The 27,795-nt window shown below is 72.2% G+C and overlaps 2 protein-coding genes across 11 annotated transcripts; one reads left to right on the top strand and one right to left on the bottom strand.

The window, feature by feature from the left end:
- The first annotated feature begins 642 nt into the window (after positions 1-642).
- NR1D1 (nuclear receptor subfamily 1 group D member 1) lies at positions 643-6,311 on the top strand. Its single transcript, XM_042787253.1, has 8 exons — positions 643-751; positions 2,527-2,856; positions 2,941-3,029; positions 3,126-3,270; positions 3,803-4,257; positions 4,393-4,578; positions 5,472-5,682; positions 5,777-6,311. The coding sequence occupies exons 1-8, from the start codon at positions 724-726 to the stop codon at positions 5,974-5,976; spliced, it is 1,644 nt and encodes a 547-aa protein (XP_042643187.1). The 5' UTR covers positions 643-723; the 3' UTR covers positions 5,977-6,311.
- Positions 6,312-6,418: 107 nt separating this feature from the next.
- Positions 6,419-24,361, bottom strand: THRA (thyroid hormone receptor alpha). 10 transcript variants are annotated; one of them, XR_006164820.1, is made up of 11 exons: positions 24,314-24,361; positions 18,405-18,456; positions 16,980-17,200; positions 15,824-15,885; positions 14,544-14,644; positions 14,281-14,428; positions 13,829-14,034; positions 13,257-13,403; positions 12,875-13,133; positions 7,395-10,853; positions 6,419-7,288 (listed from the first exon to the last, which is right to left on the bottom strand). XR_006164820.1 is itself a non-coding variant. In XM_042787288.1 (10 exons), the coding sequence occupies exons 3-10, from the start codon at positions 17,030-17,032 to the stop codon at positions 10,603-10,605; spliced, it is 1,227 nt and encodes a 408-aa protein (XP_042643222.1). In that variant the 5' UTR covers positions 17,033-17,200; positions 18,405-18,456; positions 24,314-24,361; the 3' UTR covers positions 6,419-10,602. The 10 variants fall into 10 exon arrangements, 1 of the variants encoding a protein (XP_042643222.1); XR_006164822.1 differs by having other exon boundaries at positions 6,419-7,447; positions 7,501-10,853; XR_006164824.1 differs by having other exon boundaries at positions 7,501-10,853.
- Positions 24,362-27,795: the final 3,434 nt, after the last annotated feature.

Here is a 27,795-nt window from a genome sequence, read left to right as displayed (position 1 = left end):
GTGGGTGTCACACTGTGCCTGGGTGTCCCCAGTGCCACGTGGGGTGACAGGGGCACCTGGGTGTTCCCAGCGCAGGGACTGTCCTGTGGTGGGTGACACGGGTGCCCGGGTGTCCCCGGGGAGGGGATGGTGCCGTGCAGGGTGCCGGGGGGTGCCGGTGCTGCGCCTGGGGCTCCCCGGTGCAGGGGACAGTGCCGTGCTCAGGTGTCCCCAGGGGAGGGGACGGCGCCGTGCTGGACGTTCCCCGTGGAGGGACCACGCTGTGCGGGGTGACAGGCGTCCCCCCGTATCCCCAGTGCAGGGGGCAGCGCCGGGCTGGGTGACGGGGGTGCCAGTGCCACGCTCGGGTGCCCCCGGTGCCGCTCCCGGTGCCGGTGGGGCGGCCCCAAGGTGGGGGGGTGGGGGGTGGGGGGGGGGGTCCCCCCGCTGTTCCCGGTCTCTCCGGGCGGCGGCGCGGGGCCGGGGCCGCCGGCGGAAAGTGTGTCACTGGGGCACGAGGCGCTCCCCGGGAATCACATGGGGGAGGCGGCGGCGCCGCGTGCGGCCCAGTGCGCAGCCGCGGCCGGTGCCGGGCGGGCGGCGGGGCGGGCGGCGGGCGCACAACGGCCGCGGCCGGGCGGCGGAGCGGAGCGGAGCGGCGGGGCTCGGCTCGGGGGGGGGTGTGTGTGTGTGTGTCGTGTGTGTCCCGTCCTCCCGTCCGTGTCCCCCCCCCCCCCCCAAAGGATGGCCGCCCCCGAGGCCGGCAGCACAGGTCAGTGCCGCGCCGCCGGCAGCACCGGGGAGCGGAGGTTGGGGGGGGGGGGGGGGGGGGGGGCGGCAGTGTCGGTGCACCGGGAGAGCTGAGACCGTGAGTCGGAGGGGTCCGGGGCTGCACGGGGGGGGGGGGTGGTCACGGCACAGCCCCGGCGGGGAGGATGCGCATCTGGGAACGGGGCTGCTGCGCACCGGGAGCGGGGTAAGGATGGGGCACCGGGAGGGGAGGGGGGGGGCACACGGACACCGGGACGGACACACCGACACGCACCCCGGGGGCGCCTGGCAGAGCGCGGCGACCTGAGCACCGGGGCAGCAGGGACCGGGACCGCGGGGCGCGCTGGACGCGGGGTCGGGGGGGGGAAAGGAAGGGGCTCGGTGCACCGAGGTGTCCCGCGCAGCCCGTGGGCGGTGGAGGCGGCGCCACGCGTGACCGGGCGCCCCACGCGGGGACGCGCCCCGGGAGGAGCGGAGCGGGGGGAGGTTAAGGGGGGGGGGAACGGAACGGAGGCGGTGCCCCCCCCCCCCCCCCCCCCCGGCGGCACGTGTCCCCCTCCCCGCCGCTGCCACGTGCGGAGTTTGTTTTCCCCGCAGCCCCGCCCCGCCCCCGCCCATTGGTCGCTTCATGACATCATCGCTGCCCCCACCGTGACGTCACACCCGGAAGCGGGGACGCCGCGTTCCACTCGCCCTTTCCAACACGGGGGGGGGGGCGCGAAAGTGTGTGCGGGGGGGGGGGGGGCGTTATCTCCGGGGCAACGAGAAAGGGGCGGAGCGTCGCGATGGGCCAATGGGGGGGGCTGGGGCGGGGCAAAGCGTGAAGGGGCGGGACCGCGGGAGGCCACGTGCGGCTCGAGCACGTGGGGCGGCGGCGTGAGGCCGCCTGAGCTGGGGGGGGGGGGGGCAAAGCTGTGGGTCGGGTGTTTTGTGGGGGAAGGGGGGGGTGTCCCCGGGGGATCCCGGTGCTGCGGGGTCGGGAATGGTCCCCGCGTCCTGGTGCAACCCCTTGGGGGGATTCCCCCCCCCCAAAGGGGGGTCCCGGGGCTTTGGGGGGGGGGGGAATCCCCCCAGTATTTTGGTGTCCCCAGCAACTAGCGTCAATCTGCAGTTTTTTGAGGGGGGGGGGGTGGTTTGAGCCCCACTGTCCCCAATTTGGTGACACCCCCCCCCCCCCCCTCTGGAGAGGGGAGGTGTTGGGGGGGTAACGGGTGGCGGCAAGCTGGCTCCGGCGTGCGGCAACCGTGCCAGCGGCACCGTGTGCGGCGGGCGGCACATGGCCCCGCCGGTCCCGTGTGTCCCCGACATCACCTGCCACGTGTCCCGGCCCTGAGTCAGCCCCAGCCCGTGTCCCGGTGCTGCCGCCCCTGCCCCGTGCGTGGGGGGGCGGGGGGGGGTGTGTGTGTGCCTCTGCGCCGTGGGGCCCGAGCCGGCGGGCGCGAACTGCCCTGACCTCCCGGTTACGCCTCCGGTGGGTTCCCGGCCCACGTTCCTCCCACGGACACTTCCGGGGCGCTGCGCCGGTGTCCCCAGCCGGCACGCACCCGGCTGTCCCCGTCCCACGTGGGGCCGGCACCCGTGGCCAGCGCGGTGCCTGATTCCGGGCGGGCGGCACGGCCGCGGCGCAGCAGGACAACCCGTGGGGCCGGGGTGCTTCCCTGGGGACCCCATCCCGCCTGGGGCCGCCATCTCCCTCTCGGGGTCCCCTCTCCGGAGGGGGGAGGCTGAGCCCCGGCGCAGCTCGGTGCATGTGTGGCCCCGCTGCTCTGCCCGCAGGCGGTGTGATCAGCTACGTGGGCTCCAGCGGCGCCTCGCCCAACCGCACCAGCCCCGTCTCGCTCTGCAGCGACAGCTCCAACGGCAGCTCCCAGTCGGGCTCCCAGCCCTTCCCCACCTATTTTCCCCCCTCGCCCACCGGCTCCCTCCAGGATTCCCGCGCCTACGGCGGGGGCTCGCTGGCCCCCCGTGAGGATGGCTCCCCTTCCTCCTCCTCCTCCTCCTCCTCCTCCTCGTACGGCTCTTCGGTGAACTTCCCCGCGGTGCAGCAGGTCCCCGCAGACGAGCGGCGCCGCAGCTCGCCCAGCAAAACCGGCAGCACCGTCACCAGTGAGTGGGGCGGGGGGGTGTGTGTCCCCCTCCCGTGGTGGGTACCCCAGGACCCCGCTCACCCCCCTCCCCATCCCCCGGCAGAGCTGAACGGGATGGTGCTGCTCTGCAAGGTCTGCGGGGACGTCGCCTCCGGCTTCCACTACGGCGTCCACGCCTGCGAGGGCTGCAAGGTACCGGGGCTGGGGCTGGGGCAGCGCGGAGCCCCTGCCGTGCTGGGGGGGTGTTGGGGGGGGGGGCCCGAGTGACCCACCCCCCCTGCCCCGCAGGGGTTCTTCCGCCGCAGCATCCAGCAGAACATCCAGTACAAGAAGTGCCTCAAGAACGAGAACTGCTCCATCGTCCGCATCAACCGCAACCGCTGCCAGCAGTGCCGCTTCAAGAAGTGCCTGCTGGTCGGCATGTCCCGTGACGGTGAGCTTGGACCCCTCCCCCAGGCCTCCCCCCCCCAGGACACCCCATGTTCAGTGCTGTACAGCCCCCTGGGGGGCGGGGAGGGGGGGGATCCCCCATGCCTGGGGTTGCATGTCCCCTCCTGGGATGGGTCCCCGCCGTGGTCAAGGCTGTAGGTCCCCCCCAGAGTCGGGTCCCCTGCCCACACTGGGTGCCATGCCTGCCTCGTGGGATGGGTCCCCCAATTTCACGTGCTCAGGGATGGGGGTCCCCCCCCCACCTTCTGCTCAGGGCTGTGGGTCCACCCCAGGGATGGGTGTCCCCCCCCACCTTCTGATCAGGGCTGTGGGTACCCCCCAGGGATGGGTGTCCCCCCCCACCTTCTGCTCAGGGCTATGGGTCCCCTCCAAGCTGGGGTGTTGGGATGCAGCCACGGCCCTGGCAGCTCCTGGTCTTTCCCCCCCCCGCCCCACATCACACAGGGCTGCGGGGAGTGGTGGGGTGGGGGGGTCAGTGTACCCCGGCTTCCCACTAACACCGGTGTCCCCCGCAGCGGTGCGCTTTGGGCGCATCCCCAAGCGGGAGAAGCAGCGGATGCTGGCGGAGATGCAGAGCGCCATGAGCGGCATGGGCAGTGCCCCCCCGGGGATGCCCGGCGAGGGTCCAGCGTCGAGCGGGGGCCGCGCTCCTCCCCCCGGCCCCCTGCCGCTCGCCCCCCCCGCCTGCTTCTCCCAGTTCCCCCAGCAGCTGACTCCCCCCCGCTCGCCCAGCCCCGGGGGGGCCACCGAGGACGTCATCGCGCAGGTGGCCAAGGCCCACAAGGAGATCTTCGTCTACGCTCACGACAAGCTGGGACCCCCCCCCGCCTGCGAGAGCAGCCTCCTGCGCTGGGACACAGCCCCTGCCTGGGCCCCCGGCCCCCCTGAGCCCCGGCTCTGCCCCCCCGCCTACCCCGACCCCCCCGTGCGGGGTTGCCCCTGGCCCCGCGGCACCAAGGACGTCCTGCCGGTGAGCGCCCGGGGGCTCCCGCTCCCCGCCCCGGGTATTTTTAGCCGCTAATCGCACTAATCGCCTCGTCCGTGCCGCGGCGGCGGGGCCGGGGGAGCCCCGCGGCGCCGAGCTGAGCCGTGCCGTCGCCCGCAGGCCTGCCCCATGAACAGCCACCTGCCCGGCCGCAGCGGGCGCTCGGTGCAGGAGATCTGGGAGGATTTCTCCCTCAGCTTCACCCCCGCCGTCCGTGAGGTGGTCGAATTCGCCAAGCACATTCCCGGCTTCCAGGCCCTCTCCCAGCACGACCAGGTCACCCTGCTCAAGGCCGGCACCTTCGAGGTACGTCCCGGGACGGCGAGGGCTCGGTGGAGGGCACGGTGCCCCACGGCATTGCTTGGTGCTCTGTGGCCCAGCATGAAGTCCAAACGCCTGTCACGGTGCCCCGCAGCCTGTCACAGTGCCCCACGGCATGGCACAGTGCCCCACAGCATTGCACCGTGCCCCACAGCGTTGCACCGTGCCCCACAGCATGGCACGGTGCCCCAGAGCATGGCATGGAGCCCCACGCCATTGTATGGTGCCCCACAGCTTGTGATGGTGGCCCGTGGCATGGCACGGTCCCCCACGGCATTGCACGGTCCCCGACGGCGTTGCACGGTGCCCTACGGCATGGCACGGAGCCCCAGACCATGGCATGGAGCCTCACACCATTGTATGGTGCCCCACAGCTTGTGATGGTGGCCCGCGGCATGGCACAGTGCCCCACGGCATTGCACGGTCCCCGACGGCGTTGCACGGTGCCCCACGGCATGGCATGGAGCCCCAGACCATTGTATGGTGCCCCACAGCTTGTGATGGTGCCCCATGGCATTGCACGGCGCCCCACGGCGTGGCATGGCGCCCCACGGCATTGCATGGTGCCCCACAGCATGGCACAGTGCCCCATGGCATTGCACGGAGCCCCACGGCATGGCGTGGAGCCCCACACCATCATATGGTGGCCCACGGCACGGCACAGTGCCCCACGGCGCGGAGCTGTGGCACGGAGCATGGCATTGTACGGTGCCCCGCGGCAGCCCGCAGCACCGCAGGATGCCCCTCGCCATCGCGCAGTAGCCCACGGCCCAGCACGGTGCCCCACGGGGTCGCCCGCGGCGTTGCAGGATGCCCGGCACGGGGCACGGCACGGTGCCCCCCCCCCCGCCCCCGCTGATGTGCCGCGTGTGCCGCAGGTGCTGATGGTTCGCTTCGCCTCGCTCTTCGACGTCAAGGAGCAGACGGTGACGTTCATGAGCCGGACGAAGTACAGCCTGGAGGAGCTGTGGGGCATGGGCATGGGCGACCTGCTCAGCTCCATGTTCGAGTTCAGCGAGAAGCTCAGCGCCCTTGACCTCACCGACGAGGAGCTGGGGCTCTTCACCGCCGTCGTGCTGGTCTCGGCAGGTGGGAGCCGGGGCGATGTCGGGGGGGGGGGGGGGTGTGTTCTAGGGGGGTGGGTGGGCGTCAGCACCTTCCCGCTGACGCCCCGTCCCCGCAGACCGCTCGGGCATGGAGGACACGGCGTCGGTGGAGCAGCTGCAGGAGACGCTGATCCGCGCCCTGCGCGCCCTCGTCCTGAAGACGCACCCGGCCGAAACGTCGCGGTTCACCAAACTGCTGCTGAAGCTGCCGGACCTGCGCACCCTCAACAACCTCCACTCCGAGAAGCTGCTCTCCTTCCGCATCGATGCCCAGTAGGGCCCCCCACGGACCCCGGGGACCACCCCCCCCCCCCGTGTCCCATCCCCCCCCACCCCGCCGTGCACCCCCCCCCCCCCCCGCCCTCTGTACATAACCTCACGGGCAGGACACACACAGATGAACCCCCACCGGACTCCCGGGGGGCTGCACCCCAACTCCCAAGTGGGCACCAGGATGCCAGGACCCCCCCCCCCCGCTCCCCGAGATGGGTGCCAGCCCCACAACTCCACTGGCAGTGCCAGGGGGGCTCCCCCACCCTGGCCCCCCCACTCCAGCAGCCAGCGGTGGAAAGCAGAGGCCGGATCCAGCCGAGCTGTGTGGGTGGGTTTGGGTGGGTTTGGTTGGTTGTTTTTTTTTTTTTTGTTTTGTTTTTTTGTTTTTGTTTTTTTTTCATCATATATTTATTACATAAATATATAGTAAAATAGACCAGCAACAATTACCATAAAAATATCTTTCTTTAAAATCCTGACCAAAACACAAAAGGGTTTAAAATCGCACGTCACAGACTGTGATTGTCACGGAGCTCAGTGGCCCCCCCCCCCCGTCCCCCCGCCCTACATTCAGCGACGCCGGCCGCAGCCCCCGCCGCGGCACCATGCATAGTAGGGGGACCCCGTGCCGGGCCGTGCCGAGCCGTGCCAGGCCGTGCCGAGCCGTGCCAGCTGGGCTCGACGCGGCCCCAAGCAGGGGCAGCTCTGGGAGCCATGAGGTATGTGCTTGGGGGGGGTCGGGGGGGGGGGACGACGGGGGGACGCGGGGACAGGGGGGGGGGACGCGGGGACGGGGACGGCCCGGGGAGGTGGTGGCCGGGGGGGGGGGGCACCGGTCCTGCCCTCCCCGGGGCGAAGCCGATGCTGGACGTGCGATGGCGACGCGAGACGGAGACGAGAGGGAGAGGCCCGGGGGGGGGCACGGGGGGAGTGCGAGGGTGTGCTGGCCAGTGGGGGGGTAGGGGGGGGGCCGGGCTGAGCCTCCCCCCCCCCAGGATGAGCCACCCCAGGGCACCATGCTGCTGCCCGGGGAGGGGGGGGGGCCCGCACCCGGCTGGGGGGGGGGTGGGGGGGGGTCACGTTCGCTGCTTAAGACACGTCCCGCGCCAGCGCTGCCCAGCCACGGCGGGGGGGGGGGGCAGCGAAGGGGGGGCAACACATGGCGTGGGGGGGGGTCTGTCTGGCCACGGGAACACACGGGCACGGCACCGGCACCATGCCAGCACGCGTGGCCACCGTGCCGGTACGGCGTGGCCACTGCACCTGCATTGCACCAGCACCTGTGGCCACTGAACGGCACGGCGTGGCCACTGCACCTGCATCGTGCCAGCACACGTGGCCACTGCAGGGCATGGAGTGGCCACTGCACCGGCATCGTGCCGGCACACGTGGCCACTGCAGGGCACGGCGTGGCTACTGCACCTGCATCGTGCTGGCACGCGTGGCCACTGCAGGGCACGGCGTGGCTACTGCACCTGCATCGTGCTGGCACGCGTGGCCACTGCAGGGCACGGCGTGGCTACTGCACCTGCATCGTGCCGGCACGCGTGGCCACTGAACAGCACGGTGTGGCCACTGCACCTGTATTTTGCCAGCACACGTGGGCCACTGCACAGCACGGAGTGGCCACGGTACCGGCATTGCACCAGCATAGGTGGCCACTGTGCTGGCACTGTGTGGCCACTGCACCAGCACTGCACCAGCACGCGTGGCCACTGTGCCGGCACGGCATGGCTACTGCACCTGCATCGTGCTGGCACGCGTGGCCACTGCTGGGCACGGTGTGGCTACTGCACCTGCATCGTGCCAGCACATGTGGCCACTGCAGGGCACGGCGTGGCCACTGCACCTGCATCGTGCCGGCACATGTGGCCACTGCAGGGCATGGAGTGGCCACTGCACCGGCATCGTGCCGGCACGCGTGGCCACTGCAGGGCACGGTGTGGCTACTGCACCTGCATCGTGCTGGCACGCGTGGCCACTGCAGGGCACGGCGTGGCTACTGCACCTGCATCGTGCCGGCACGCGTGGCCACTGAACAGCACGGTGTGGCCACTGCACCTGTATTTTGCCAGCACACGTGGGCCACTGCACAGCACGGAGTGGCCACGGTGCCGGCATTGCACCAGCATAGGTGGCCACTGTGCTGGCACTGTGTGGCCACTGCACCAGCACTGCACCAGCACGCGTGGCCACTGTGCCGGCACGGCATGGCTACTGCACCTGCATCGTGCCGGCACGCGTGGCCACTGCTGGGCACGGTGTGGCTACTGCACCTGCATCGTGCCAGCACATGTGGCCACTGCAGGGCACGGCGTGGCCACTGCACCTGCATCGTGCCAGCACACGTGGCCACTGCAGGGCATGGAGTGGCCACTGCACCGGCATCGTGCCGGCACGCGTGGCCACTGCAGGGCACGGCGTGGCTACTGCACCTGCATCGTGCCGGCACGTGTGGCCACTGCAGGGCACGGCGTGGCCACGGCACCGGCATTCCACCAGCACGCGTGGCCGTTACGTGGCCACCGCTCCAGCACACCCGGTGCCGTTACAGGCACAGCCCCGGGTGCCGTGCCGGGGGGGGGGCCGCAGCCCCCGCCCGAAGGCACGTGTGAAGGCTGGCGTGCGGGGGGCAGGGGCTGACCGTGGGCATGGGGGGGGGGGTGGGAAGGGGGGGGGGGGGGGGCCGGTGCTGCCGGGGTGGGGGGGTGTGAATCCCCAAACCCTGCACCCCCCCGGCACGGGCGTTAGTGTCTCCTGGCACCGGCTCCTATTGCACAACCCGCAGCCGGTGCAGCCGTGCCCGCCGGGGGCTGCGCCAGGACCCCCCCCCACCTCCCCCCCCCTCGCCGTGCCGGGCCCCCGGGGTGAGGGTTTAAGACATTTCGCACCAAATGCCAAGCTGGCCCTGCGGCGGGGGGGCCGAGGGTACCGTGACCCCCCCCCCCCCGGGTGCCACGGCCCTGCCACGCCACGGCCCCTCTGCACCCCCCCACCCGGCTGCAGGGGGTCCGGCGGGGCCCCCCCACACCACCCCCATGGAGGGGGGGGGGGGGCCAGGGTGCGGCGGGGGGCCCCGGCCTGGCCCCCTGTGCCCAGGGTAGGGGGGGGAAGTATCTCGTGTTGGGATTTCTGCTTTTAAACGACCCGTAAAAAGATTTTTTTTTTTTTAATTACAAAAATTATATATTTTATATATATTTATATATATATATATATATTAGCTTAGGTGGGCCCCGGCAGGCTGCCTGCCTCGCCGGCTGCTCCCCGGCCCGCGCCCCCCCTCAGCCTCCGCCTGAGGTAAGAAAAAATTCACAAACCTAAATGGGGGGTGGGGGGGGGGGGGGCGGGAAAAGGTGATAAAACCATTCCTGGGCGCCCCCACTGCAGCCCTGCCCCCCGCTGAGCCTGGCCCCCCCCTCCCCCAGAGCCCCCCGCCAGCCCCCACCGCAGCCCAGCCCCCCCCCCCCGGGAGCAGGGGGGGCGGTTGGGGGGTGCAGCCCCCCGAAGTGCTGCTGCCGGGGGGCCAGGGCAGTAGTGCAGTGGAGGCCGTGCGGGGGTCCCGGGGAGGGCACCCACTGCCCCCCCCCCATTTCCCCCCCCCCCCGCCCACCAGCACCTCCAGGGCCTTCGCAACTCCTGACGGACATGACAAATAAACCCACGAGGACGAGGGGGAAAAAACAAAAAAAAACAAAAACAAAACCAAAAAAAAAAAACACCAACAAAAAAAAAGGACAACGGAAAAGGTGGGGGTGTGTGGGGGGGGGGGCAGCCGCAGCAGGTCCCCACGACCCCCCCCCCGCCAGCGTCCCGCAGCGCCCACCGTCCACCGGTGCTTGGCACAAAATCGTCTCCTCTCAGCCCAAAAAAAGACAGAGAAAAACCAAAGCCCCGAAATCTGGCCCCGAATTTGAAGGGGGGGTTGTGTGTGTGTGTGTGGGGGGGGTGTGGGGTGGGGGGGTCACCCCAGCCGGGGCAGACCCAGAGGCCAGTGGACCGGGGTGTTGGGGGGGGGGGGGGGGTGTCCACCAGCCCTGCGCCCCCACGGGCTGGGGGTCCCGTCCCCCCCCTCGCTGCTGCTGTGCCCCCTGTGCCCCCCGCTATGGGGGGGTCCTGGCCCCCCCCAGCTCCTGCACCGCTGCCCGGCCAAAAGTGCATGTGGCCGCGGCCCCCCCGGCCGGGGCAGCCTCTCCCTGTGCAGCCCAGAGCCCCCTCCTCTCCTCTGCTCTTCCTCCTCCTCCTCCTCCTCCTCTCTCCTTCCAAAGTGCAGTTAGTTTAATATTTTAGCCTCTCAGGGAGGGAAATAAATGCTTAAAAAATAATAATCTAAGAAGAGAAGGACAATAAAGGAAACGCTCGACCGTCGGGGCCCTTCCCTGTGCAAACAAACAAAATTCGTCAAGTCCTGGGGCGCGGGGGGGGCAGCGGGGGGGCGGGGGGCACAGCGGGGACCCCCCCTCCGGGCGCAGCATCCCTCCGCCCTCACCCCTTGGTGGGGGAGTGTGGGGGGGGAGGGTGGGGAGGGATAAGAAAAAAAAAAAAAATTTTTTTTTTTTTTTTTTTCATGGGGGTGGGGGGTGTAGGGCTGGAGGAGGAGGATTGGGGGGGGGGGGGGGGCACGGCAGCCCTACACCTCCTGGTCCTCGAAGACCTCGAGGAAGAGGGGGGGGAAGAGCTCGGTGGGACACTCCACCTTCATGTGCAGGAAGCGGCTGGCGTGGCAGGCGCCGATCATCCGCAGATCCGTCACCTTCATCAGCAGCTTGGGCCAGAAGTGGGGAATGTTGTGTTTGCGGTAGTTGATGTAGTGCTCGAAGGCCAGCAGGTACGTCTCCTGGCACTTCTCGATCTTCTCCACGCAGATCAGCCCCGTCCGGTCTGCGGGCGCAGAAAAGCCGACGTCTGCCAGGGGACAGGGACGACCCCCACCGGCACGGCTCTCCTGCACCCCGCTCCCCCCCCCGCCCCCCGCCCCGGGGTGTTGGGGTGCCCACCTTGTACACACACACACACACACACACACCCCCCCTGCCGCCTCACCCATCAGCCTGGCGCTGCTCCCCAGGACATCGAGGTGCTCACTCCATGCACTTCGGGCTCCTGGGGATTGGGGTGTCCACCCCCTGCACCCCCAGGCTCCTGGGCGCTGGGGATTGGGGTGCCCACCCCCTGCACCCCCAGGCTCCTGAGTGCAGGGGATTGGGGTGCCCACCCCCTGCACCCCCAGGCTCCTGGGCGCTGGGGATTGGGGTGCCCACCCCCTGCACCCCCCAGGCTCCTGGGAACTGGGGAACCCACCCCCTGCACCCCCAGGCTCCTGGGCGCTGGGGATTGGGGTGCCCACTCCCTGCACCCCCAGGCTCCTGGGGATTGGGGTGTCCAACCCCTGCATCTCCAGGCTCCTGGGTGCTGGGAATTGGGGTGCCCACCCCCTGCACCCCCAGGCTCCTGGCTCCTGGGGATTGGGGTGTCCAACCCCCGCATTTCCAGGCTCCTGGGTGCTGGGAATTGGGGTGCCCACCCGCTGCACCCCCAGGCTCCTGGGTGCTGGGAATTGGGGTGCCCACCACCTGCACCCCCAGGCTCCTGGGAATTGGGGAACCCACCCCCTGCACCCCCAGGCTCCTGGGAATTGGGGATTGGGGTGCCCACCCCCTGCACCCCCAGGCTCCTGGGTGCTAGGAATTGGGGCGCCCACCCCCTGCACCCCCAGGCTCCTGGGTGCTGGGAATTGGGGAGCCCACCCCCTTCACCCCCAGGCTCCTGGGTGCCGAGGATTGGGGAACCCACCCCGTGCACCTCCAGGCTCCTGGGCGCTGGGGATTGGGGTGCCCCGCCCCATGCACCCCCAGCTCCCAGGGCAGCAGGTGCTTCTGTGCCCACCCTGGGAATTCCTGGCTGTGCCCGCTGAGGGCACCGGGGTGCCCACCCCATATCCCCCTAAAGCCTGTGGGGGACAGTTTCCCCAGGGTGCCCACCCCACGCACACCCAGGATGCTGGGGGCTCTGGGCACTGGGGTGCCCACGTCCTGCACCCCCAAGATGTTGGGGGCTCTGAGCACTGGGGTGCCCACCCAATGGACCCCCAAGATGCTGGGGGCTCTGGGCACTGGGGTGCCCACCCAATGGATCCCCAAGATGCTGGGGGCTCTGGGCACTGGGGTGTCCACCCAATGGACCCCCCAAGATACTTGGGGCTCTGGGCACTGGGGTACCCACCCAATGGACCCCCGAGATGCTGGGGGCTCTTGAGCACTGGGGTGCCCACCCAATGGATCCCCAAGATGCTGGGGGCTCTGGGCACTGGGGTGTCCACCCAATGGACCCCCCAAGATACTTGGGGCTCTGGGCACTGGGGTGCCCACCCAATGGACCCCCGAGATGCTGGGGGCTCTGAGCACTGGGGTGCCCACCCAATGGACCCCCGAGATGCTGGGGGCTCTTGAGCACTGGGGTGCCCACCCAATGGACCCCCGAGATGCTGGGGGCTCTGGGCACTGGGGTGCCCACCCAATGGACCCCCGAGATGCTGGGGGCTCTGGGCACTGGGGTGCCCACCCAATGGACCCCCGAGATGCTGGGGGCTCTGGGCACTGGGGTGCCCACCCAATGGACCCCCGAGATGCTGGGGGCTCTGGGCACTGGGGTGTCCACCCAATGGACCCCCGAGATGCTGGGGGCTCTTGAGCACTGGGGTGCCCACCCAATGGACCCCCGAGATGCTGGGGGCTCTTGAGCACTGGGGTGCCCACCCAATGGACCCCAGGTTGCTGAGAACTCTGGGCATCAAGGCGCCTGCCGCGTGCACCCCCATGGCTCCTCAGGCACCGGGTGTTGGGGTGCCCACCCCAATCCCCCCCCCCCCAGCAGCCCCGGGGGCAGCCGCCGGCGCCCGCTACCTGAGGACATGAGCAGCACGGCCTGGAGCAGGGCCACCTCGGTGTCGTCCAGGTTGAAGGCAGAGAGGGACTTGCCCAGGTCGAAGATGGCGTCGGAGACGACGCCGAGGCCGCCGTTCTTGAGCTGCTCCCGCTTGACGGCCATTTCCCCGCTGAGCGTCAGCGTCTCGCTCTCGGGGTCGTAGCGCACGGCCGCCCGCAGCGACATGATCTCCATGCAGCAGCCCTTCAGCAGGATGATCTGGTCTTCGCAAGGCAGCTGGGGGGGGGGGGGACACACACGGACACACACACGTACAGAGACACGGTGTCAGTGTTGGAGACGGGGAGGGGGGGGGAGAACCACGGCGGCCCCAACCCCGCCACCCCCCAAGCCCCTTACCTCCGAAAACATGGGCAGTTTTTTGGCAAAGTCGACCACGCGGGTGATGGCCGGGGTGATGATTTTTGTAAACTCGCTGAACGCCTCCAGGTCGACTTTGTCCCCGTCGGGCATGGAGGCCATGGGCGACTGGCCGATGTCCTCGGGCTGCGGGGATGGACGGCGGCGTTTGGGGGGTGCGGCGGCCCCCGCCCGCCCCCCCAGACCCCCTTTTTCGGCGAGGGGGGGGAAAGCGAGGCAGGGCTGGGTGCGGGGCAGCAGCCAGGAGAGGGAGCACAGGGACAGGGCCGGGGCCACCCCTCCAGGCACAGCTGTCCCCTTCGGTCACCGCTCACCCCTTAACCCTTCGGGGGGGGGGGGGGGGGGGTGACAAGCTCAAGGACACCGGGTGACATCCCAAACCCCCAGCTCCAACCGCCCCCTCGGCGCAGGAGCACCACGGGCACTGCCCGCCACACGTGCACCGAGCGCGGGGGTGCTCAGCTGAGAGCACCCAGAGCCGGGGAAGGGGGTGTGGGGGGGGGGGGCTGGGGTGCTGGCAGCCCCCACTCCCCCCCTCCCCGTGTCCTCACCAGGAATTTCCGCTTCTGCTTCCAGTGGCTGCCCTGGGCGTTGGTGCTGCGGTGGGCTTCCGTCACCACGTGGATCAGCTCCCACTCCTCCGCGCTGGGGTTGGGGCGATGCTGCAGCGACTTGATCATCTCCTCCTTCCGCCGCCGCTCCCGGTTCTCCTCGATCAGCTTCCGCTTCGCTACCCGCTTCGAATCATCCAGCACCACTGCAGGGAGCCAGCCCCCCCCCCCCCATACTACTGTCAGCCGGTGGGTGTCCCCCCCCCCCCTCCCCTCCACCGGGCACCGTGGCACCCCGACCCACGGCTGCAGCGTAGCACCCCGCACCCGACACTCCAGCGCCCCGACCCACCCCAAAACGCCACGGGACCCCAAGCCGTCCCCACGGCGGCACCCAGGGGGGGCCCTCCCCCAATCCAATCCGTTCCCCCCCCCCCCCCCCCAGCACTCACAGTCCATGGCCATGCCCACGGAGATGCACTTCTTGAAGCGGCAGAGCTGGCACTGGTTGCGGGTGATCTTGTCGATGACGCAGCAGCCATCGTACTTGCAGGAGTAGGTGGGGTGCAGGTTCTTCTGGATGGTCCGACGGAAAAAACCCTGGGGGACACACACACACACACACGCACGCACCCCCCCGGCGCTGAGTGAGCCCCGGTGACACCCCCCCCACACACACACACTCCCCCCCCCCCCCTCCCCGGCCCCCCCTCACCTTGCAGCCCTCGCAGGTGATGCAGCGGTAGTGGTAGCCGGTGGCTTTGTCCCCGCACACCACGCACTGTTCATCTTTGTCCAGGTAACTAGGGATGTACCCTGCGGGGGGGGGGACACACGCACACACATCAGGGACCCCCCCGTGTGTGTGTCCCACCATGCCACACCCCCCCCCCCCCACCACCCAGTGCCTCAGTTTCCCCCTAAGGCAGCACTTGCCCCCAGCCCTGCTGTCACCCCCCATCCCGCTGCGGGCAGCGCCGGCACGGGAAGGGTTAAAGGCCGGGGGGCTGGGGGGGGGGGCTGCCTGAGCCCCCCGCAGCAATAAAGCTCCCATTATCCAGCTCCCCAGCCGGCTGCGGGGGGGTCTCCCCGTCCCCCCCCAGCACACAATGGACCACTGTCCCCGCTATTGTCCAGGGTCCCCCCGCCTGGCAGCCTGGGGTCCAGCCCCCCCACCCCCCCATCACCGGCCTCCTGGGGAAACTGAGGCACAGAGCACCTACAATGCATTGGGGGGGGGGGGTGTGTTTGTCCCCAGCACCCCGGGATCCCCGCACACACACCCCCCCGGGATTGAGCAAACCCAGGCGTGGGGACCCCAAGATCCCACCCTGGTGCCCTGTGGGTTCTGGATGGGGTGGGGGTCCCCGTGTCGCCCCCCCACCCGAGTGGGGAGGGAGGGGCTGGGATGTGGCCGCCCGGGTCCCTCCACCAGCCCCTCCTCCCCCCCCCCCCCCCCCCCGGCAGGATCCCGCCGGCGCCGGCCGCTCCCCGCTGGGGAATGGGGCAGGGCTGGGGGGCAGCGCCCGGCCGAGCCCCCCTTATCTCCCACCCCAGGGTGCTGCCGGCCCCGATAGTGCTGCCCCGGCCCACGGCCACGGGGTGTGGAGGGGGGGGACAGGCCCCCACGGGGGACGTGGACGCTTGGAGCCCCTGTGGGGATGTGGGGTGCTGGGGCCGTGGCAGTGGGGGGGTGGGGCAGGAGAGCGGGGTGCCTGCGGGACCCTAGGGTGCCTGGCAAGGACATGGGGTTCCCGGGGTGCCCACTAGGGACGTGGGGTGCCCGTGGGACCCTGGAGGACCCAGCAGAGACACGGGGATCCCGGGGGGACGCCAGGATGTGGGGAACCCGTGGGATGCAGGCAGGGAGGTTGCTCAGGGGGACCTGGGGGGGCCCGGCAGGGACCTGGGGCACCCGTGGGGGTGCAGGGGGGGGGGTGTGGGGGGTGCCGAGGAGTGGGTGGGTGGGTGTGTGTGTGTGGGGGGGGGCTGTACCTGACATGCTGCTCTTCACCAAACATTGGCTGCTCTTTCTTTTGCGCTTCCCATCCAGCCACCTGCGGGAGGGGGCCAGGTTGGGACGCAGCCCCCCCAGCCCCCCACGCACCCCCACCCCCCCCCCCAGTCCCCCACGAACACCCCCCCGGCCCCCCACCCACCCGCAGTTGGGAGGTGGGCACCCCTCGCCTGCAATCCCCCCCCCCCTTCCCCCGCCTCCACGGGTGGGGTCCGGCACTGGGGTGCCAGGGCGCAGAGCTGTGGGTGCAGGGGGGGGGGGGAAGGGGCCCTTGGGGTCCCCCCACCCGGGACACGGCATCACCCCCCGGGGAGGGGGGGGGCAGGAGTGGGGAGGGGAAGGGAAGGGGGGGAGGGGAAGGGAAGGGAAAGGGGGGGGGAAGGGAAGGGGGGGGAGGGGCAGGGAAGGGATGGGGGAGGGGGAGGGAGGGGGAGGGGCTCATTTTCAGTCAAAGACAAAATGTCCTTTTGGCTCAGCGGGGAAGTGACATCAGAGGGGCTCAGCCAATGGCGGGCGGCGGGGGTCCGCGCCTCGCCCGCACGGCACCAGCCCATTGGCCGAGGCGCCTGGCACGGCCGGGCCGGGGCGGGGGGGGGGGCCCGACGCCACGGGGATGGGCACCTGCGAGTGGGGAGGGGGGGGGGGGGGGGCCCGCACCCATGGGCGCCCCCACCCGTGACACGGCCCCGGAGAGGGTGGGGGGGTCCCCCCCGGCTCCAGCCCAAGGTGACCCCGGACCTGGCTCCCCCCCCCCGGGGCACGTGAGAGCGGGTGGCCCTCCCGAAATAGCCCCGGGGACAGGGTGGCCCGAGGGGCCCCGGCTGGGGAAGGGGGGGGGGGGGGACACTGGGAGAGGCCCCCGGGGGGGCGCGGGCACGAGTTGGTTGGGGGGGGTGGCGGGGGGGGGAGACACGCGGGGGATGGGGACGCATGGGGACATGGGGATGTATGGGCGACGCGGGGCACGGGCACGGCGGGACACGCAGGGCACGGGGCCACGCAGGGCACGGGGCCATTTGGGGACACGCAGGGCGCGAGGGCACGGGGCCACGGACCATTGCACGGCCGGGCAGGGATGCGCGGGGCCCCACGGGGCCACGCGGGGGACACGAGGGGGCGGCGGTGGGGGCTCACCGGGTGTCCTCTGGCTCCGACAGCGGGTCCAGGGTGCTGGGCTTCTGTTCCATTCACCGCAATTCCATCAAGGAGCGCTCAGCACCGACCGAGTGGGCTCCGCCACCGGTGCCACGCGCGGGGGGGCCACGGCGGGGGGGGGGGGTGGGGGGGGGGCTACGACGCGCACCCCATGGCGCCCGCCTCAGTGCTCAGCACCACGCAGCATCCCGGGCCGGACCCTGCGAGAGAAACCCCGGCTGAGCACGGACCCCCGGCGAGGGGGTGAGGGGGGGGCACGATGGCTGCAGCCCCCCCCCCGGAGCGCCCACCACAGTGCAGGGCTTGGGGGGGTGGGGGAGACGACGGAGAATGTGAGGAGTGTGCGGGAGCGTGCGGGGCTGGGTGAGGGCACGAGGGACGTGCGAGGGCCCGTGCAACAGCACACGGGGCTGGGCAAGAGCGTGCAAGGGTGTGGGAGAGCGTGCACAGGTGTGCAAGGGCGTGCACGGGTATGCAAGGGCATAGGTGGGTGTGCAAGGCCGGGCAAGAGCGTGCGGGGCATTGGAGAGCGTGGACGGGTGTGCAAAGCTGTGCGAGAGTGTGCAGGGCAGACAAGAGTCATGCACGGGTGTGTGAGGCTGGGCAAGGGTGTGCAGGGCGTGGGAAGGTGTGCATGGGTGTGCGAGAGCGTGCACAGGTGTGGGAGAGCACGCATGGGTGTGCGAGGCTGGGCAGGAGTGTGCAGAGCATGTGAGAGCATGCACGGGTGTGCAAAGCTGTGAAAGAGTGTGCAGGGCACACGAGAGTCATGCACGGGTGTGTGAGGCTGAGCAAGGGTGTGCAGGGCGTGTGAAGGTGTGCATGGGTGTGCAAGGCTGTGCGAGAGTGTGCAGGGCATGAGAGAGCACGCACGGGTGTGCAAAGCTGTGCGAGAGTGTGCAGGGCACACAAGAGTCATGCACGGGTGTGTGAGGCTGGGCAAGAGTGTGCAGGGCATGCAAAAGTGTGCACAGGTGTGCAAGAGCGTGCACGGGTGTGTGAGAGTGTTCAGGGCACACAAGAGTCATGCACGGGTGTGTGAGGCTGGGCAAGAGTGTGCAGGGCATGCAAAAGTGTGCACAGGTGTGCAAGAGCATGCACAGGTGTGCAAGAGCATGCAAGGCACAGGAGAGCGTGCACAGGTGTGTGAGGGTGTGCACGCGTGTGCAAGGCTGGGAGAGAGCGTGCTGGGAAGCGCCCGCACAGGCCGGGGTGGCAGGGGGTGCTGCACCCAGCCATGGGGCAGAGCTGGGGGGACCCCCAAGAGGTGGGGGAGCCCAGGGCAGCCCCCCCTGCCCAGGGGAGCCCCCCCAGACAGCAGCGCCTGGGGGCCAGGCTGAGCCCCGATGCATTTGTCACACGTGTGACCCATCCCCATGCTGGGGGGGGGGGGGGGAGACTTACGGGGTAGGGGGGCGCCGGGGGGGGCCGGGGGGATCCCTCCTCTGGAGCTCTCCTGCAGCAAAAACAGGGCGTGGTGGGGCCTGGGCAGCACGGGGAGGGGGGGGGACACGACACGGACGACACCCACCTCACCCCCCCCACTGCAACCTCCCGGCAATGGGGAAACCAAGGCCCCACCCTGGCAGACGCAACACCCCCCCCCTCCCCGCCTCGTGTCCCCCCCCCCCCCCCCCGGGTGCCCAGCACCCACCCTGCACACCCACAGCACCCCAGCGGGATGGGAAGGGGGAGGGGGGGGGGGGCGGGAACAGACGACCCGCTTGGCAACCATCCCCCCCTGTGAACCCCCGGTGACCCACCCCAGGCCCAGGGGGGGTGTGCGGGGGCCCCCAGCCAGTGCCGGGGGGGGGGCGTGGGGAGGGGGGGCGTGGGGCTGTGCTGGGCGCCGTGCCCGGCCCTCGGGCTCCTCCGCTCCGTGCGGGGACGGGCAGAAAGTAGGTCACGTTTGTCTTGGCCACGGCAGAAATTCCTCCGGCGGATTTAAAACGCAGCGGCAGGGGCTCGGCTGTGCCTGGCCCCCCCCCCCCCCATCCTCCCAACCCGCCCCCCCCCTCCCCCGGCACTCCCCCCCCCCCCCCCCTCCACGCCACGGAGCACCCCGGCCCGGCCCCCTGGCCCCCCTCCAGCCGGGGATGCCCGGGCAGCACAGGGATGGGGGCGAGGGATGCTGCACCCACGGGTGCACGGCGGGGTGAGCACGCGTGGCGGGGGGGGTGGGGGAGGAAGGGCGGGGTGTTTGCACGAGGGGTCCCCACAGACCCCCCCCCCCCAACATGTGCACCGGGGTGGGAAACCATTCCCTGCCGCTGCCGGGAAACTGAGGCACCGCAGGGCACCCCACTACCCCTGCGTCCACATCCCACCTTGGGGGGGGCTCGGGGGGTCCCCGGGCTCCTCACCCCAGCTGCAGGCCGGGCTTTGGGGCCGGCTGTACCTATAGAGCCAGGGCGGCGCGGCCGGGGGCTGCAGCAAATGTTCGTTCCATATGGGAACGGCGCACGGAGACTTCCAAGTATAGGCACTGGCTGCACGCCAGGGCTCCGCGGCCCCGCTGGGCACCGGCCCCCCCGCCGCCCCCCGGCCCCCCCTTCCCCCGGGGACCCCGCGTGCCAGCAGAGCCCCGACCCGCTCGGTGCACGTGTGGGGCCGGGGATGCATCTCTGCGCCGCGTGGGCCGGGGCGCGGGGTGCTCCGAAAGCCGGCCCGGGGTGGGCTCGGCCGCCGCTGCCTCAGTTTCCCCGCCGGGGAGGCCTGGCCGGTGAGAGGTGTGGAATTAAGAGGGGCTTAGGGCTAAAGCCAGGGCTCAGCCCCGCTAAGTCGGGGCTCGCCCGCGGCAGCCGGCGTCGGCAGCCCCCGCCGACACCCCCGGGGATCGCCGGCACCCAGCGCCCGGCTGAGCCCGCCAGTGCCGCTCCAGGAACCGGCGCTCGAGGAATCCCGGGCGCGTTGGGGCGGCCCAGACAGACACACAGACACACAGACACGGGGAGGCGGCTCTCCTCCTCCTCCTCCTCCTCCTCCTTTGGCGGGACACGTGTGATGAGCGCAATCGGGTCTCAGCCCCCCCCCCCCCCCCTTCTGCTCCCAGTGCCAGGTAGCACCACAACCAGCGTGTCCCCACCCTGTGGAATCAGGTGCGGGGCTGGGTGGGAGTGGGGTGGCAGCCAGTGGGGGCCCCCACCCTGCACCCCCCCCCCCCCAGCCCAGCCCCACGCCCAGGGGAGCGTTTCTGCTGAGTCGGGTGGTTGCAGACGATGGAAAACAACCTGGGGGCAAAGTCCAGGGCTGGGCCAGCGGCGAGAGCCACGTCGCCTCGTGGGGGGCACCCAGCACCCCACTCCCCAAGGACGTGACACCCCCCCCCTCGGATGGGAACCCCAGCCTGAGGGACACCCCTCCACCAAGGCACCAGCCATTTCCACGCAGCTGGACACGGGTGCCGGGCACCGAGGCTGCCCCCAGGGGACACCCATCAGTGTCCCTGCACCCACGGGGACAGATGGGCTCCGGGGGTCCCGGGCGCTCCCTCCCCCCGGCCCAGCTGCCAGTTGGGTCAGGGAGGTGAGGGCCTAAGCGCTTTAGCCAGGGTGCCAATTAACGTGATTAGCGTGGGCTGGGGGCAGGGCACTGTGGGCAGACCCACCAGCCCCGCACTCACAGGGGCGCGATGCCCAGCAGCGGCACGGCGGGCACCCTGGCCGGAGAAACCCTGGCAGCACCACGCCACGGGCACCTGCCGTGGCACGGCTGGTGGCACCCGGCACATGCCAGCGCCCGGTGCCACACACGTGTCCTTGTCCGTGGACAGGGCATGTGCTCACCCCCCACACCGCTGCCGGTGCGTGGCACCCTATAGCCAGTGCCACGCGGTGCCCGGTGCCGTCGCGTGGTGCCCGGTGCTGGTGCGGGGCACGCACGGCACCGCGCGGCGGGGCTGGCATACCGGGAGGCTGCAGGAATCCCAGACACGCGCAGCAGCTGGGGATGCCACGGGCCTGACATCAGCACAGCCCACCCAGTGCCACGGGGGGACCCGCGTGGTGCCCCCTCCCCACGCTCGCGGGCTCCGGGCCGTGCCGCGGCGCGGGCTGGCTGAGCCAACGGCTCCGTGGAGCCACCACCCGAACGAAGGCAGGCGGCCGCGAGGACAGTGACCTGCCCTGGTGCTGACCGGGCACCCATGGGTGGCCGCGGCCTCGCATTTCCGACGGGTCCTGCATCACCACTGCAGGGACCTGCGCCGTGACCCCGGCCCCGCAGCCACCACGACCCCCAAGGGACTCCTGGTGCCGTTAAGTCCAACCAAACCCGTACCGGCCGCTCCTTCCCACAGTGCCTGAGCGTGCGGCTGGGACGAGGTGGCAGCCCCGGCTCTGCTTCCCCCACCTCGCTCGGCCGCTTTCAGCCGTGCCTCAGTTTCCCCATCGCACCAGCAGAGGAGGAGCTGCAGTGCTACTTCCCCCAGCGCCGTGCCCCTTGTGCCAGCACAGCAGGACGCGGCCAGACCCCCGTGTCCCCCGCTCCTCCGGGCCACAAAGGACACCCAACGGGGACCTGCGGGCGCCTGGCGTGTGCTGAGTACCCACGGTCTCAGCTCAGGTGAGGCGGCTGCGGGTGCCGAGCCCCGCAGGGTGCCCCCGTCCCCGGGGAGGCTGTGCCGGGACGCCAGGGAGCTATTCTCAGCACTCAGAGTTTGGCACGGGGATGGGGACGTTTCTAAATCAGGGGGCTCCAGTTCACGTGCGCCGGGATGGGGAGGGGGAGACAATCCCGGGTCCCCTCCCTGGGGGCCCCACTCGCAGCAGCCGGGGGGCGGGGGGGACACGCAGCCGCCACTTCACCGCGACGTGCCTGGGGTCGGCACCGACGGCGGGACCCGGCACCCAGCCTGTCCTGGGGTGCCCGTCCCGCCTGGGAAGGGGACGCAAGGGGGGGGACAGTCCCCGCAGTGTCCCCGTGGCCACCCGACCCCGGGGCCACCCTCTGTGGGCCACCGCCCCGGGGGGCGGGGGTCCCGACCCACCCTGCCCTGCACCCTCCAGCCGCATCCAGCCTGCGAGGGGCCCCGGGCGTCCTGCCCGCGCCCGCCTTCGCCTTCACCGCATCCCCCCCCCCCCCCCCCTCCTCCTCCTCCTCCTCCTCCTCCTCCTCCTCCTCCTGCTTCCCCCCACCCGCCTGGAAGGGGACCCAGGCGTCCGGCCCCGCCCCCGCGCTCCACCGCGCACCGGCGGCTGCGCGGGGTTCGGGGCGGGGGGGAATAAGGGGGGGACACACACACACGGGTTGGGACCCCCGGCTCGGCGGCTGCTCCAGGCTTGGCCGGGAAAGTGCTCGGCGGGGCGGGGAGCGGAGCGGGGGGCTCCCCCCCCCCCCGCTTCCTGGAGCAGCCCCCCCACCCGCGACGATACCCCCTCCCACCCCCGGGAGGGGACGGGGATTGGGGGTGCGGGCGCGGCCCCCCACGGGAGTGCACGGCCATGAGTGCCCGAACCGGGCTCCCCCCTCCATTCCTCCTCTCCCCCCACCCCCCCGGGGCTGCCACGCCGCAGCCCCGCGAAGGTCACGGCCGCAGCCGGGTGGGGGGTGTCAAGCGGAGACACACACCCCCACCCCCCCCCCCCACCGCTGCTGGTCCCGGGGGTGCGGGGCTGCTCCGGCGTGCGCGATCATTGCGGGGGGGGGGGGCACACGCAGCCGCACGGCAGCACCGAAGCGGAGGGGGGGTGGGGTGGGGGGGAATGCACCGCGCCCCCACCCTGCGCCAAGACCCCCGGGCGGGGGAGCCCCCCCCAAACCGGTTCCACCAGGACCTGCCCGCGCCCCACGGCGGCCCCGGCCCCGCTCCCCCCGCCCCGCCGGAGCCCCGGGGGTCCCCGGTGCCGGCGGGGGTCAGGCGGGGTGAGGCGCAGCCCCGGCCCACCCCCCCGCGGCGTGGGGGTCACGGCGGCGGCACCGGCTGAAGGTCGCCGCGGGGCCGAGGTCGAGCCGGAGGCCCGGGCAAGGCCGGCCGGTCCCGGGGTGACCTTGGCCGCGGCGCCCGGCTGCCCTGCCTCAGTTTCCCCGTTTCGCACGGGGGGGACGCACCGGAGCCCGGCCCGCGCCCCGCCGGCGGCACCGGGACCGCAGTACCCCGGGCAGGATCGGGCCCACCCCGGGGCTGGATTGGGGGGGGGGGGGGGAAGCGGCGGTCCTGCGCCCCGCCCCCCCCCCCCCCTCCCGCGGGACCGTGGGGAGGGGACCCCCCGCCACGCCCCGCGCCCCGCTCGGTGGGGGCAGCCCGGGGGTGCGGGGCCAGATCCCCCCCCCCACCCCTGCAGGGACACCCCCCACCGCTGCCCCCGCCCCAACCGGGAGCGGCCGAACCGCCTCTCCCCCCCCCCGCAACCCCCCCCGCGCGCGCTGCTCCCGGCGCAGAAAAAAATAATACAAAAAATAATAAAAAAAAAAAATAAATCGCAGGCATTCCTGCCGCCGCTGCCAGGAGCGAGAGCGGGCGGGGACGGCCACGGGGCACGGCCACGGTCTCCCCACGGCCCCCCCACGGCGCCGTCACGGCCCGGCCGGGCCACGGCCCCCCCCCCGCGCCGCGACAGGGCCACGGCCTGCCCACGGTACGGCCCCGAGACCTGCCCACGGCACGGCCCCGCCGCGGCTCGGCCCCGCAGCCGTCACCGCAGAGCCACGCCGCCGCCACGGCCCGGGCCCACGGGCCCCCGCCACGCCGCCACGCCACGGCCACGCAGCAGACGCGGGGTCCACAGCGCTGCGGGCGTGTTTTGTGTGTGCGTGGTGGTGGTGGTGGTGGGGGGAAGCCGGGCAGCAGCACCCCCGCGACCCCCCCGGTCGTGGCGTGGCGTGGCGGGCGGTGGGAAGCGGCCGTGCCCCGCGCTGCACCAACGGGGGGGAGGGGGGGGGGGGGAGGCGCGGGGCTCCCCCCTCCCCGATCCCACGGAGGAGGGGGGGGTGGAGGGGGGACACGCAGCCCCCCCCCCCCCCCCCCCGCTCCACGCCAAACGCCCGGATTTTTCAAGAAAAATATTTACCCGTGGATTTCCTCCCGGTGCGCGCTCGGGCCGGGGCCACCCCCCACGCCCCGCCGCTCCCTGCCCACCCGCCCCGACCCCCCACCCCCCCCACCCCCCCCATTGCACGCACCGAATGCGCCCGGGCTCAGTCGGGGGGCGCCCCGCGGGTGGGGAGGAGGGGGGGTTGGGGAGCGGAGGGGGGGGGTGGGGGGTGGTGGGTGGGCACCCCCTTCCCCCCCCCCCCCCCCCCCGAAGCCGTCGGTAAACAACCGGGCTGCGGCGGGGCCGGGCGGGGGGCGGCGGCGGGGCCCCCTCGGGCCGTACCTGGGCGGCGGCGGCGGGCGCGGAGCGGCGCGGAACGGCGCGGAGCGGGGCGCGGAGCGGAGCGGGGCGCAGCGGCGGCGGCGGCCGACGGCTCCTGGCTCCTCCCCCGGCCCCGCCGCCCGCCCGCCCGCTCCACCGCGGCCGCAGCCCCCTCCGCCGGTCGGAGCCGCTCCCTGCACCCGCCGCGCCCGCGCCACGAATCCCGCGTGGGGACCCCGCGGGGAAACGGTGGAGGCGGGAAGGCCCCGCGAGGGGATCCCCCCCCCCACACCCGCCTCCCCACCCCGCCCGCGGGTCCGGGGGGATCACGGCGGGTGGAGGACGATGGTTGGGTGGAGGTGGTGTGCGTGGGTGCCCACGGGGAGCTGGGGACGGGTCCCGCGGGGATGCTGTGACGACGAGAACGGGGACGGGGGGGTGGTGCCCGCAGGGTTGGGGTCGGTACCCACGGGGAGCTGGGGACGGTGCCCACGGAGGCCCCGGGATGGTGGTCCGTGGCCGCGTGGAAATGGCGCCCACAGGGATGCTGTGACAGTGACAACAGGGTGCCCACAAGGGTTGCGCACAGCACCCACGGGGAGCTGGGGACGGTGCCCACAGAGGCGCAGGGATGGTGCCCGCGGTGGGGCGGGGAGAAGGTGCCCACAGGGATGCGGGGACAGTGACCGTGGGGAGTGGGGCCACTGCCCACAGGGTGTGGGACAGGACTGAGGCGGAGCTGGGGACCGTGCCCATCACAGCGTGGGGATAGTGCCCACGGGGAGCCGGGGACAGCGGCCACGGGGATGCAATGGCAGTGCCACGGGGGACGGGGCCCACGGGGCGGGGGCCAGCGCCGCACCCCGGGGGTGCCCAGCCCGGCCGCGGTGCGGGGACACGCACCCGACACGGCGGGGGACGACCCACCCGACCCCACCCCGAGCAGGATCCGGCCCCGGCAGCCCCACGGGGTACCCAGCACCCCCACGGCGGGTGGGCCCTGCCCCTGCGCCCCCCCGGGGGGATGTGGGGGGGCTGCGTGGGGGCTGGGGAGCAGGGACCCGCCGTGGGGAGGGACCGGGGGGTGGTGGCATCCACTGGGGGCGCGGCGGGGGGGACTCTGGGGGTGCCCACCCCACAGCACCCCAACCCGCCCGTCCCACCCCACCTCCTTCCCAGCAGCCCCTGCGCCCAGTGTGTGCCCCCCCCCAGCCCCCCCGGACTACACATCCCATCATGCCCGGCCTTAAAGGGCCACTGCCGTGGGTGTGTGTGTGTCCCCCCACCCCGGCCACAGCAGCACGGCCCTGGGAGCTCCGGGGGGGTCGTCCTGGTGTCCATCCCCCCCCCCCCCAACCCCGTGTCTGCCCCTCCTTGGGGCGCAGGCAGCGCGGGGGCACCCAGGGGACACGGGTGCTCAGGGGACGAGGGGAATGGGGGGGACTCAGGGGAGGGGGGGGGGACCCAGGGGAGGGGGTAACCGGGGCGTGGCAGCACCCGGGGTGGGGGGGCACTCAGGGGACTGCGGCTTTCAGGACCCAGCAGTGCCCAGGGGATGGGGACAGCGAGGGGACAGCGCTGCCCGGGGGATGGTGACACCGAGAGTGTGGGGGTTCCCCGGGGGATGGGGGTCCCCAGGGGATGGGGGTCCCCAGAGGATGGGGGTCCCCAGGGGATGGGGGTCCCTGTGGCGCAGCGGTGCCCAGAGCAGACCCTGTCCTCTGCCCCAGGGCTGGGGACAGAGGGACAGCCTGGGTGGTGGGTGGGTGGCCCGTGGCCACAGCCCCCCTGGTCCTCACAGCCCCCCTTGTCCTCTGCGGTCCCACGGTCCCCGCCGGCTCCCCGGGTCCCCCCCGTGTCCCCCCATCCCCACAGCTGGTGGCAGCCGGGGTGCCAGCGTGGCAGGGTGACGGCACCCCCAGCCTGGCCCCCGCCTGTACCGTACACTTTATCCCCAGCAAACACGGCGCGGCTGCGGCCCCCCCCTCTCGCCGCAACGCCGCCGTCTGCCTGCGATAAGGCCGTGGCCGAGCTCATCTGCCCCCGGCCCGTGGGGCTCGGCCACCTCACCCCAGCACCAGTGTCCCCAGATCCCCCCCGCCCGCGGCCCCCCGGCACCTTCCATCCCAAAAGGGAAACTGAGGCAGGGCTGGGGGGGGGGGGGGGGTTCACCTGCAAACCCTGCAGGGCATGGGTGGGCGCCTCTCCCACCCGTCGCCAGCCCCCCCGGGGCCCCTGCGGTGAGCCTACAAATTGTCCCCAGTGTCACCTCTCTGTGCCCCCCCAGGCAGGGTGGGGACCCCACGCCCTGTGGCAGCCGGGACACACACACACGCACACATGCACACGCACACGCGGGATGTGGAGGGGCCGCGTCGCTCTCGGGGTGCAGCGCAGTCGGCCGGAACAAGCTCGTTAAAATTCATCCCGCTGCTCTGCGCTGCCGAGCCGCTATATATAGCCCGAGCCCAGCTGGGCGCCCCCCCCCCCCCCTTCCCCAGTCCTGTCCCCCCCCCCCCCACCCCAACCCCCCCAAAGCAGGGGGGACACCCAAGCGCCTGCATCCCCATTGCTGGGACCCCCCGTAGGGCAGCACCCACCCCCGCCAGCTGGGGGGCTGAGTGTCCCCATGGGGGTGTCCCCCATTCCAGGCTGCCTGTGTGTGTAACCCGCCCCCCCCCTCCCCCCCCCACCCCATTTTCCCACTGGGTGTCGTGTCCCCCCGCCCCGGGGAATCAAATCCCTCACACCCCATCAAACACTGGGCCGGTGGGAACCAGCCCCCCACGGCCCCCCCCCACCAGCAGGGCCCAGCACTGGGGGCGAGGGGGGGGTCCGGCTGTCCCAGTTACCCCGTGGGAAGGGGGAAGCCCCCCCACGCTGGCCCCTGCTTGCCCCCCGCTTGCCCCCGGCGCTGGGAACGGCCCCGGCCCCTTCCGGCCCACCCCCCCCCCCCGGCTCCCCCCCGGCCCCCCCCCCCGGCCCTGGGGCTGGAGGCAGCTGGGCTGGGGCGCCCAGCCAAGGCTGGGGTGCTGGGCTGAGGCCTCGACGCCTGCGCCGAGCCGGGGGGGTGGGGAGGGGGGGGCTGGGACCCCCTTAGCGCATCCCACAGCCCCCCAACCCCGGCCAGCCCGGGGGGTGCTTTGTCATGGAGGAGGGGGGGGGGTGCTGTCTCGGGGGGCTCCCCCGGTCCTCTCCCGCTCAGGGACAGGCTGCGGGCAGTGGGACCCCCCCCCTCCCGGCACAGGAAATCCCTCCTCATGAATAGGGGCCGGGGGCTGCCCCCCCCCGGCTGTGGGGGGCCCCTCGCCCGCCTAATCCCGGCCCCGGCGCGGGGGGATTTGCAGCGCCCCGACCCCATAAATGATTCACCGGGGGATTAAAGGGCCTCAGAGCGCGCCCCCCCCCCCCCCCCCCCCAGCCCAGTTCCGGGCACCCCGGGGGGCTTCACCCCTCTCCTGAGCCACAGGGGGCTCCCATGGGTGGGGGGTGCGGAGGGGTGC

Source organism: Tyto alba, unplaced genomic scaffold, assembly GCF_018691265.1.
Source record: "Tyto alba isolate M040663 unplaced genomic scaffold, T.alba_DEE_v4.0 Super-Scaffold_12, whole genome shotgun sequence".
Lineage (NCBI taxonomy): Eukaryota > Metazoa > Chordata > Aves > Strigiformes > Tytonidae > Tyto > Tyto alba.
The sequence above is the reverse complement of the archived record's forward strand: the minus strand, read 5'-3'. Positions and strand labels throughout refer to the sequence as shown.

Excerpts from the sequence above, each read along its gene's own strand:
- NR1D1 (XM_042787253.1), top strand. The coding sequence starts at position 724 with ATGGCCGCCCCCGAGGCCGGCAGCACAG. Across the intron at positions 3,030-3,125 it reads ACGCCTGCGAGGGCTGCAAG|GGGTTCTTCCGCCGCAGCAT; the intron begins GTACCGGGGCTG and ends CCTGCCCCGCAG. Across the intron at positions 5,683-5,776 it reads CGTCGTGCTGGTCTCGGCAG|ACCGCTCGGGCATGGAGGAC; the intron begins GTGGGAGCCGGG and ends CCGTCCCCGCAG.
- THRA (XM_042787288.1), bottom strand. The coding sequence starts at position 17,032 with ATGGAACAGAAGCCCAGCACCCTGGACCCGCTGTCGGAGCCAGAGGAC. Across the intron at positions 15,886-16,979 it reads TCGGAGCCAGAGGACACCCG|GTGGCTGGATGGGAAGCGCA; the intron begins GTGAGCCCCCAC and ends CCCCTCCCGCAG. Across the intron at positions 13,404-13,828 it reads AGCAGAAGCGGAAATTCCTG|CCCGAGGACATCGGCCAGTC; the intron begins GTGAGGACACGG and ends CCATCCCCGCAG.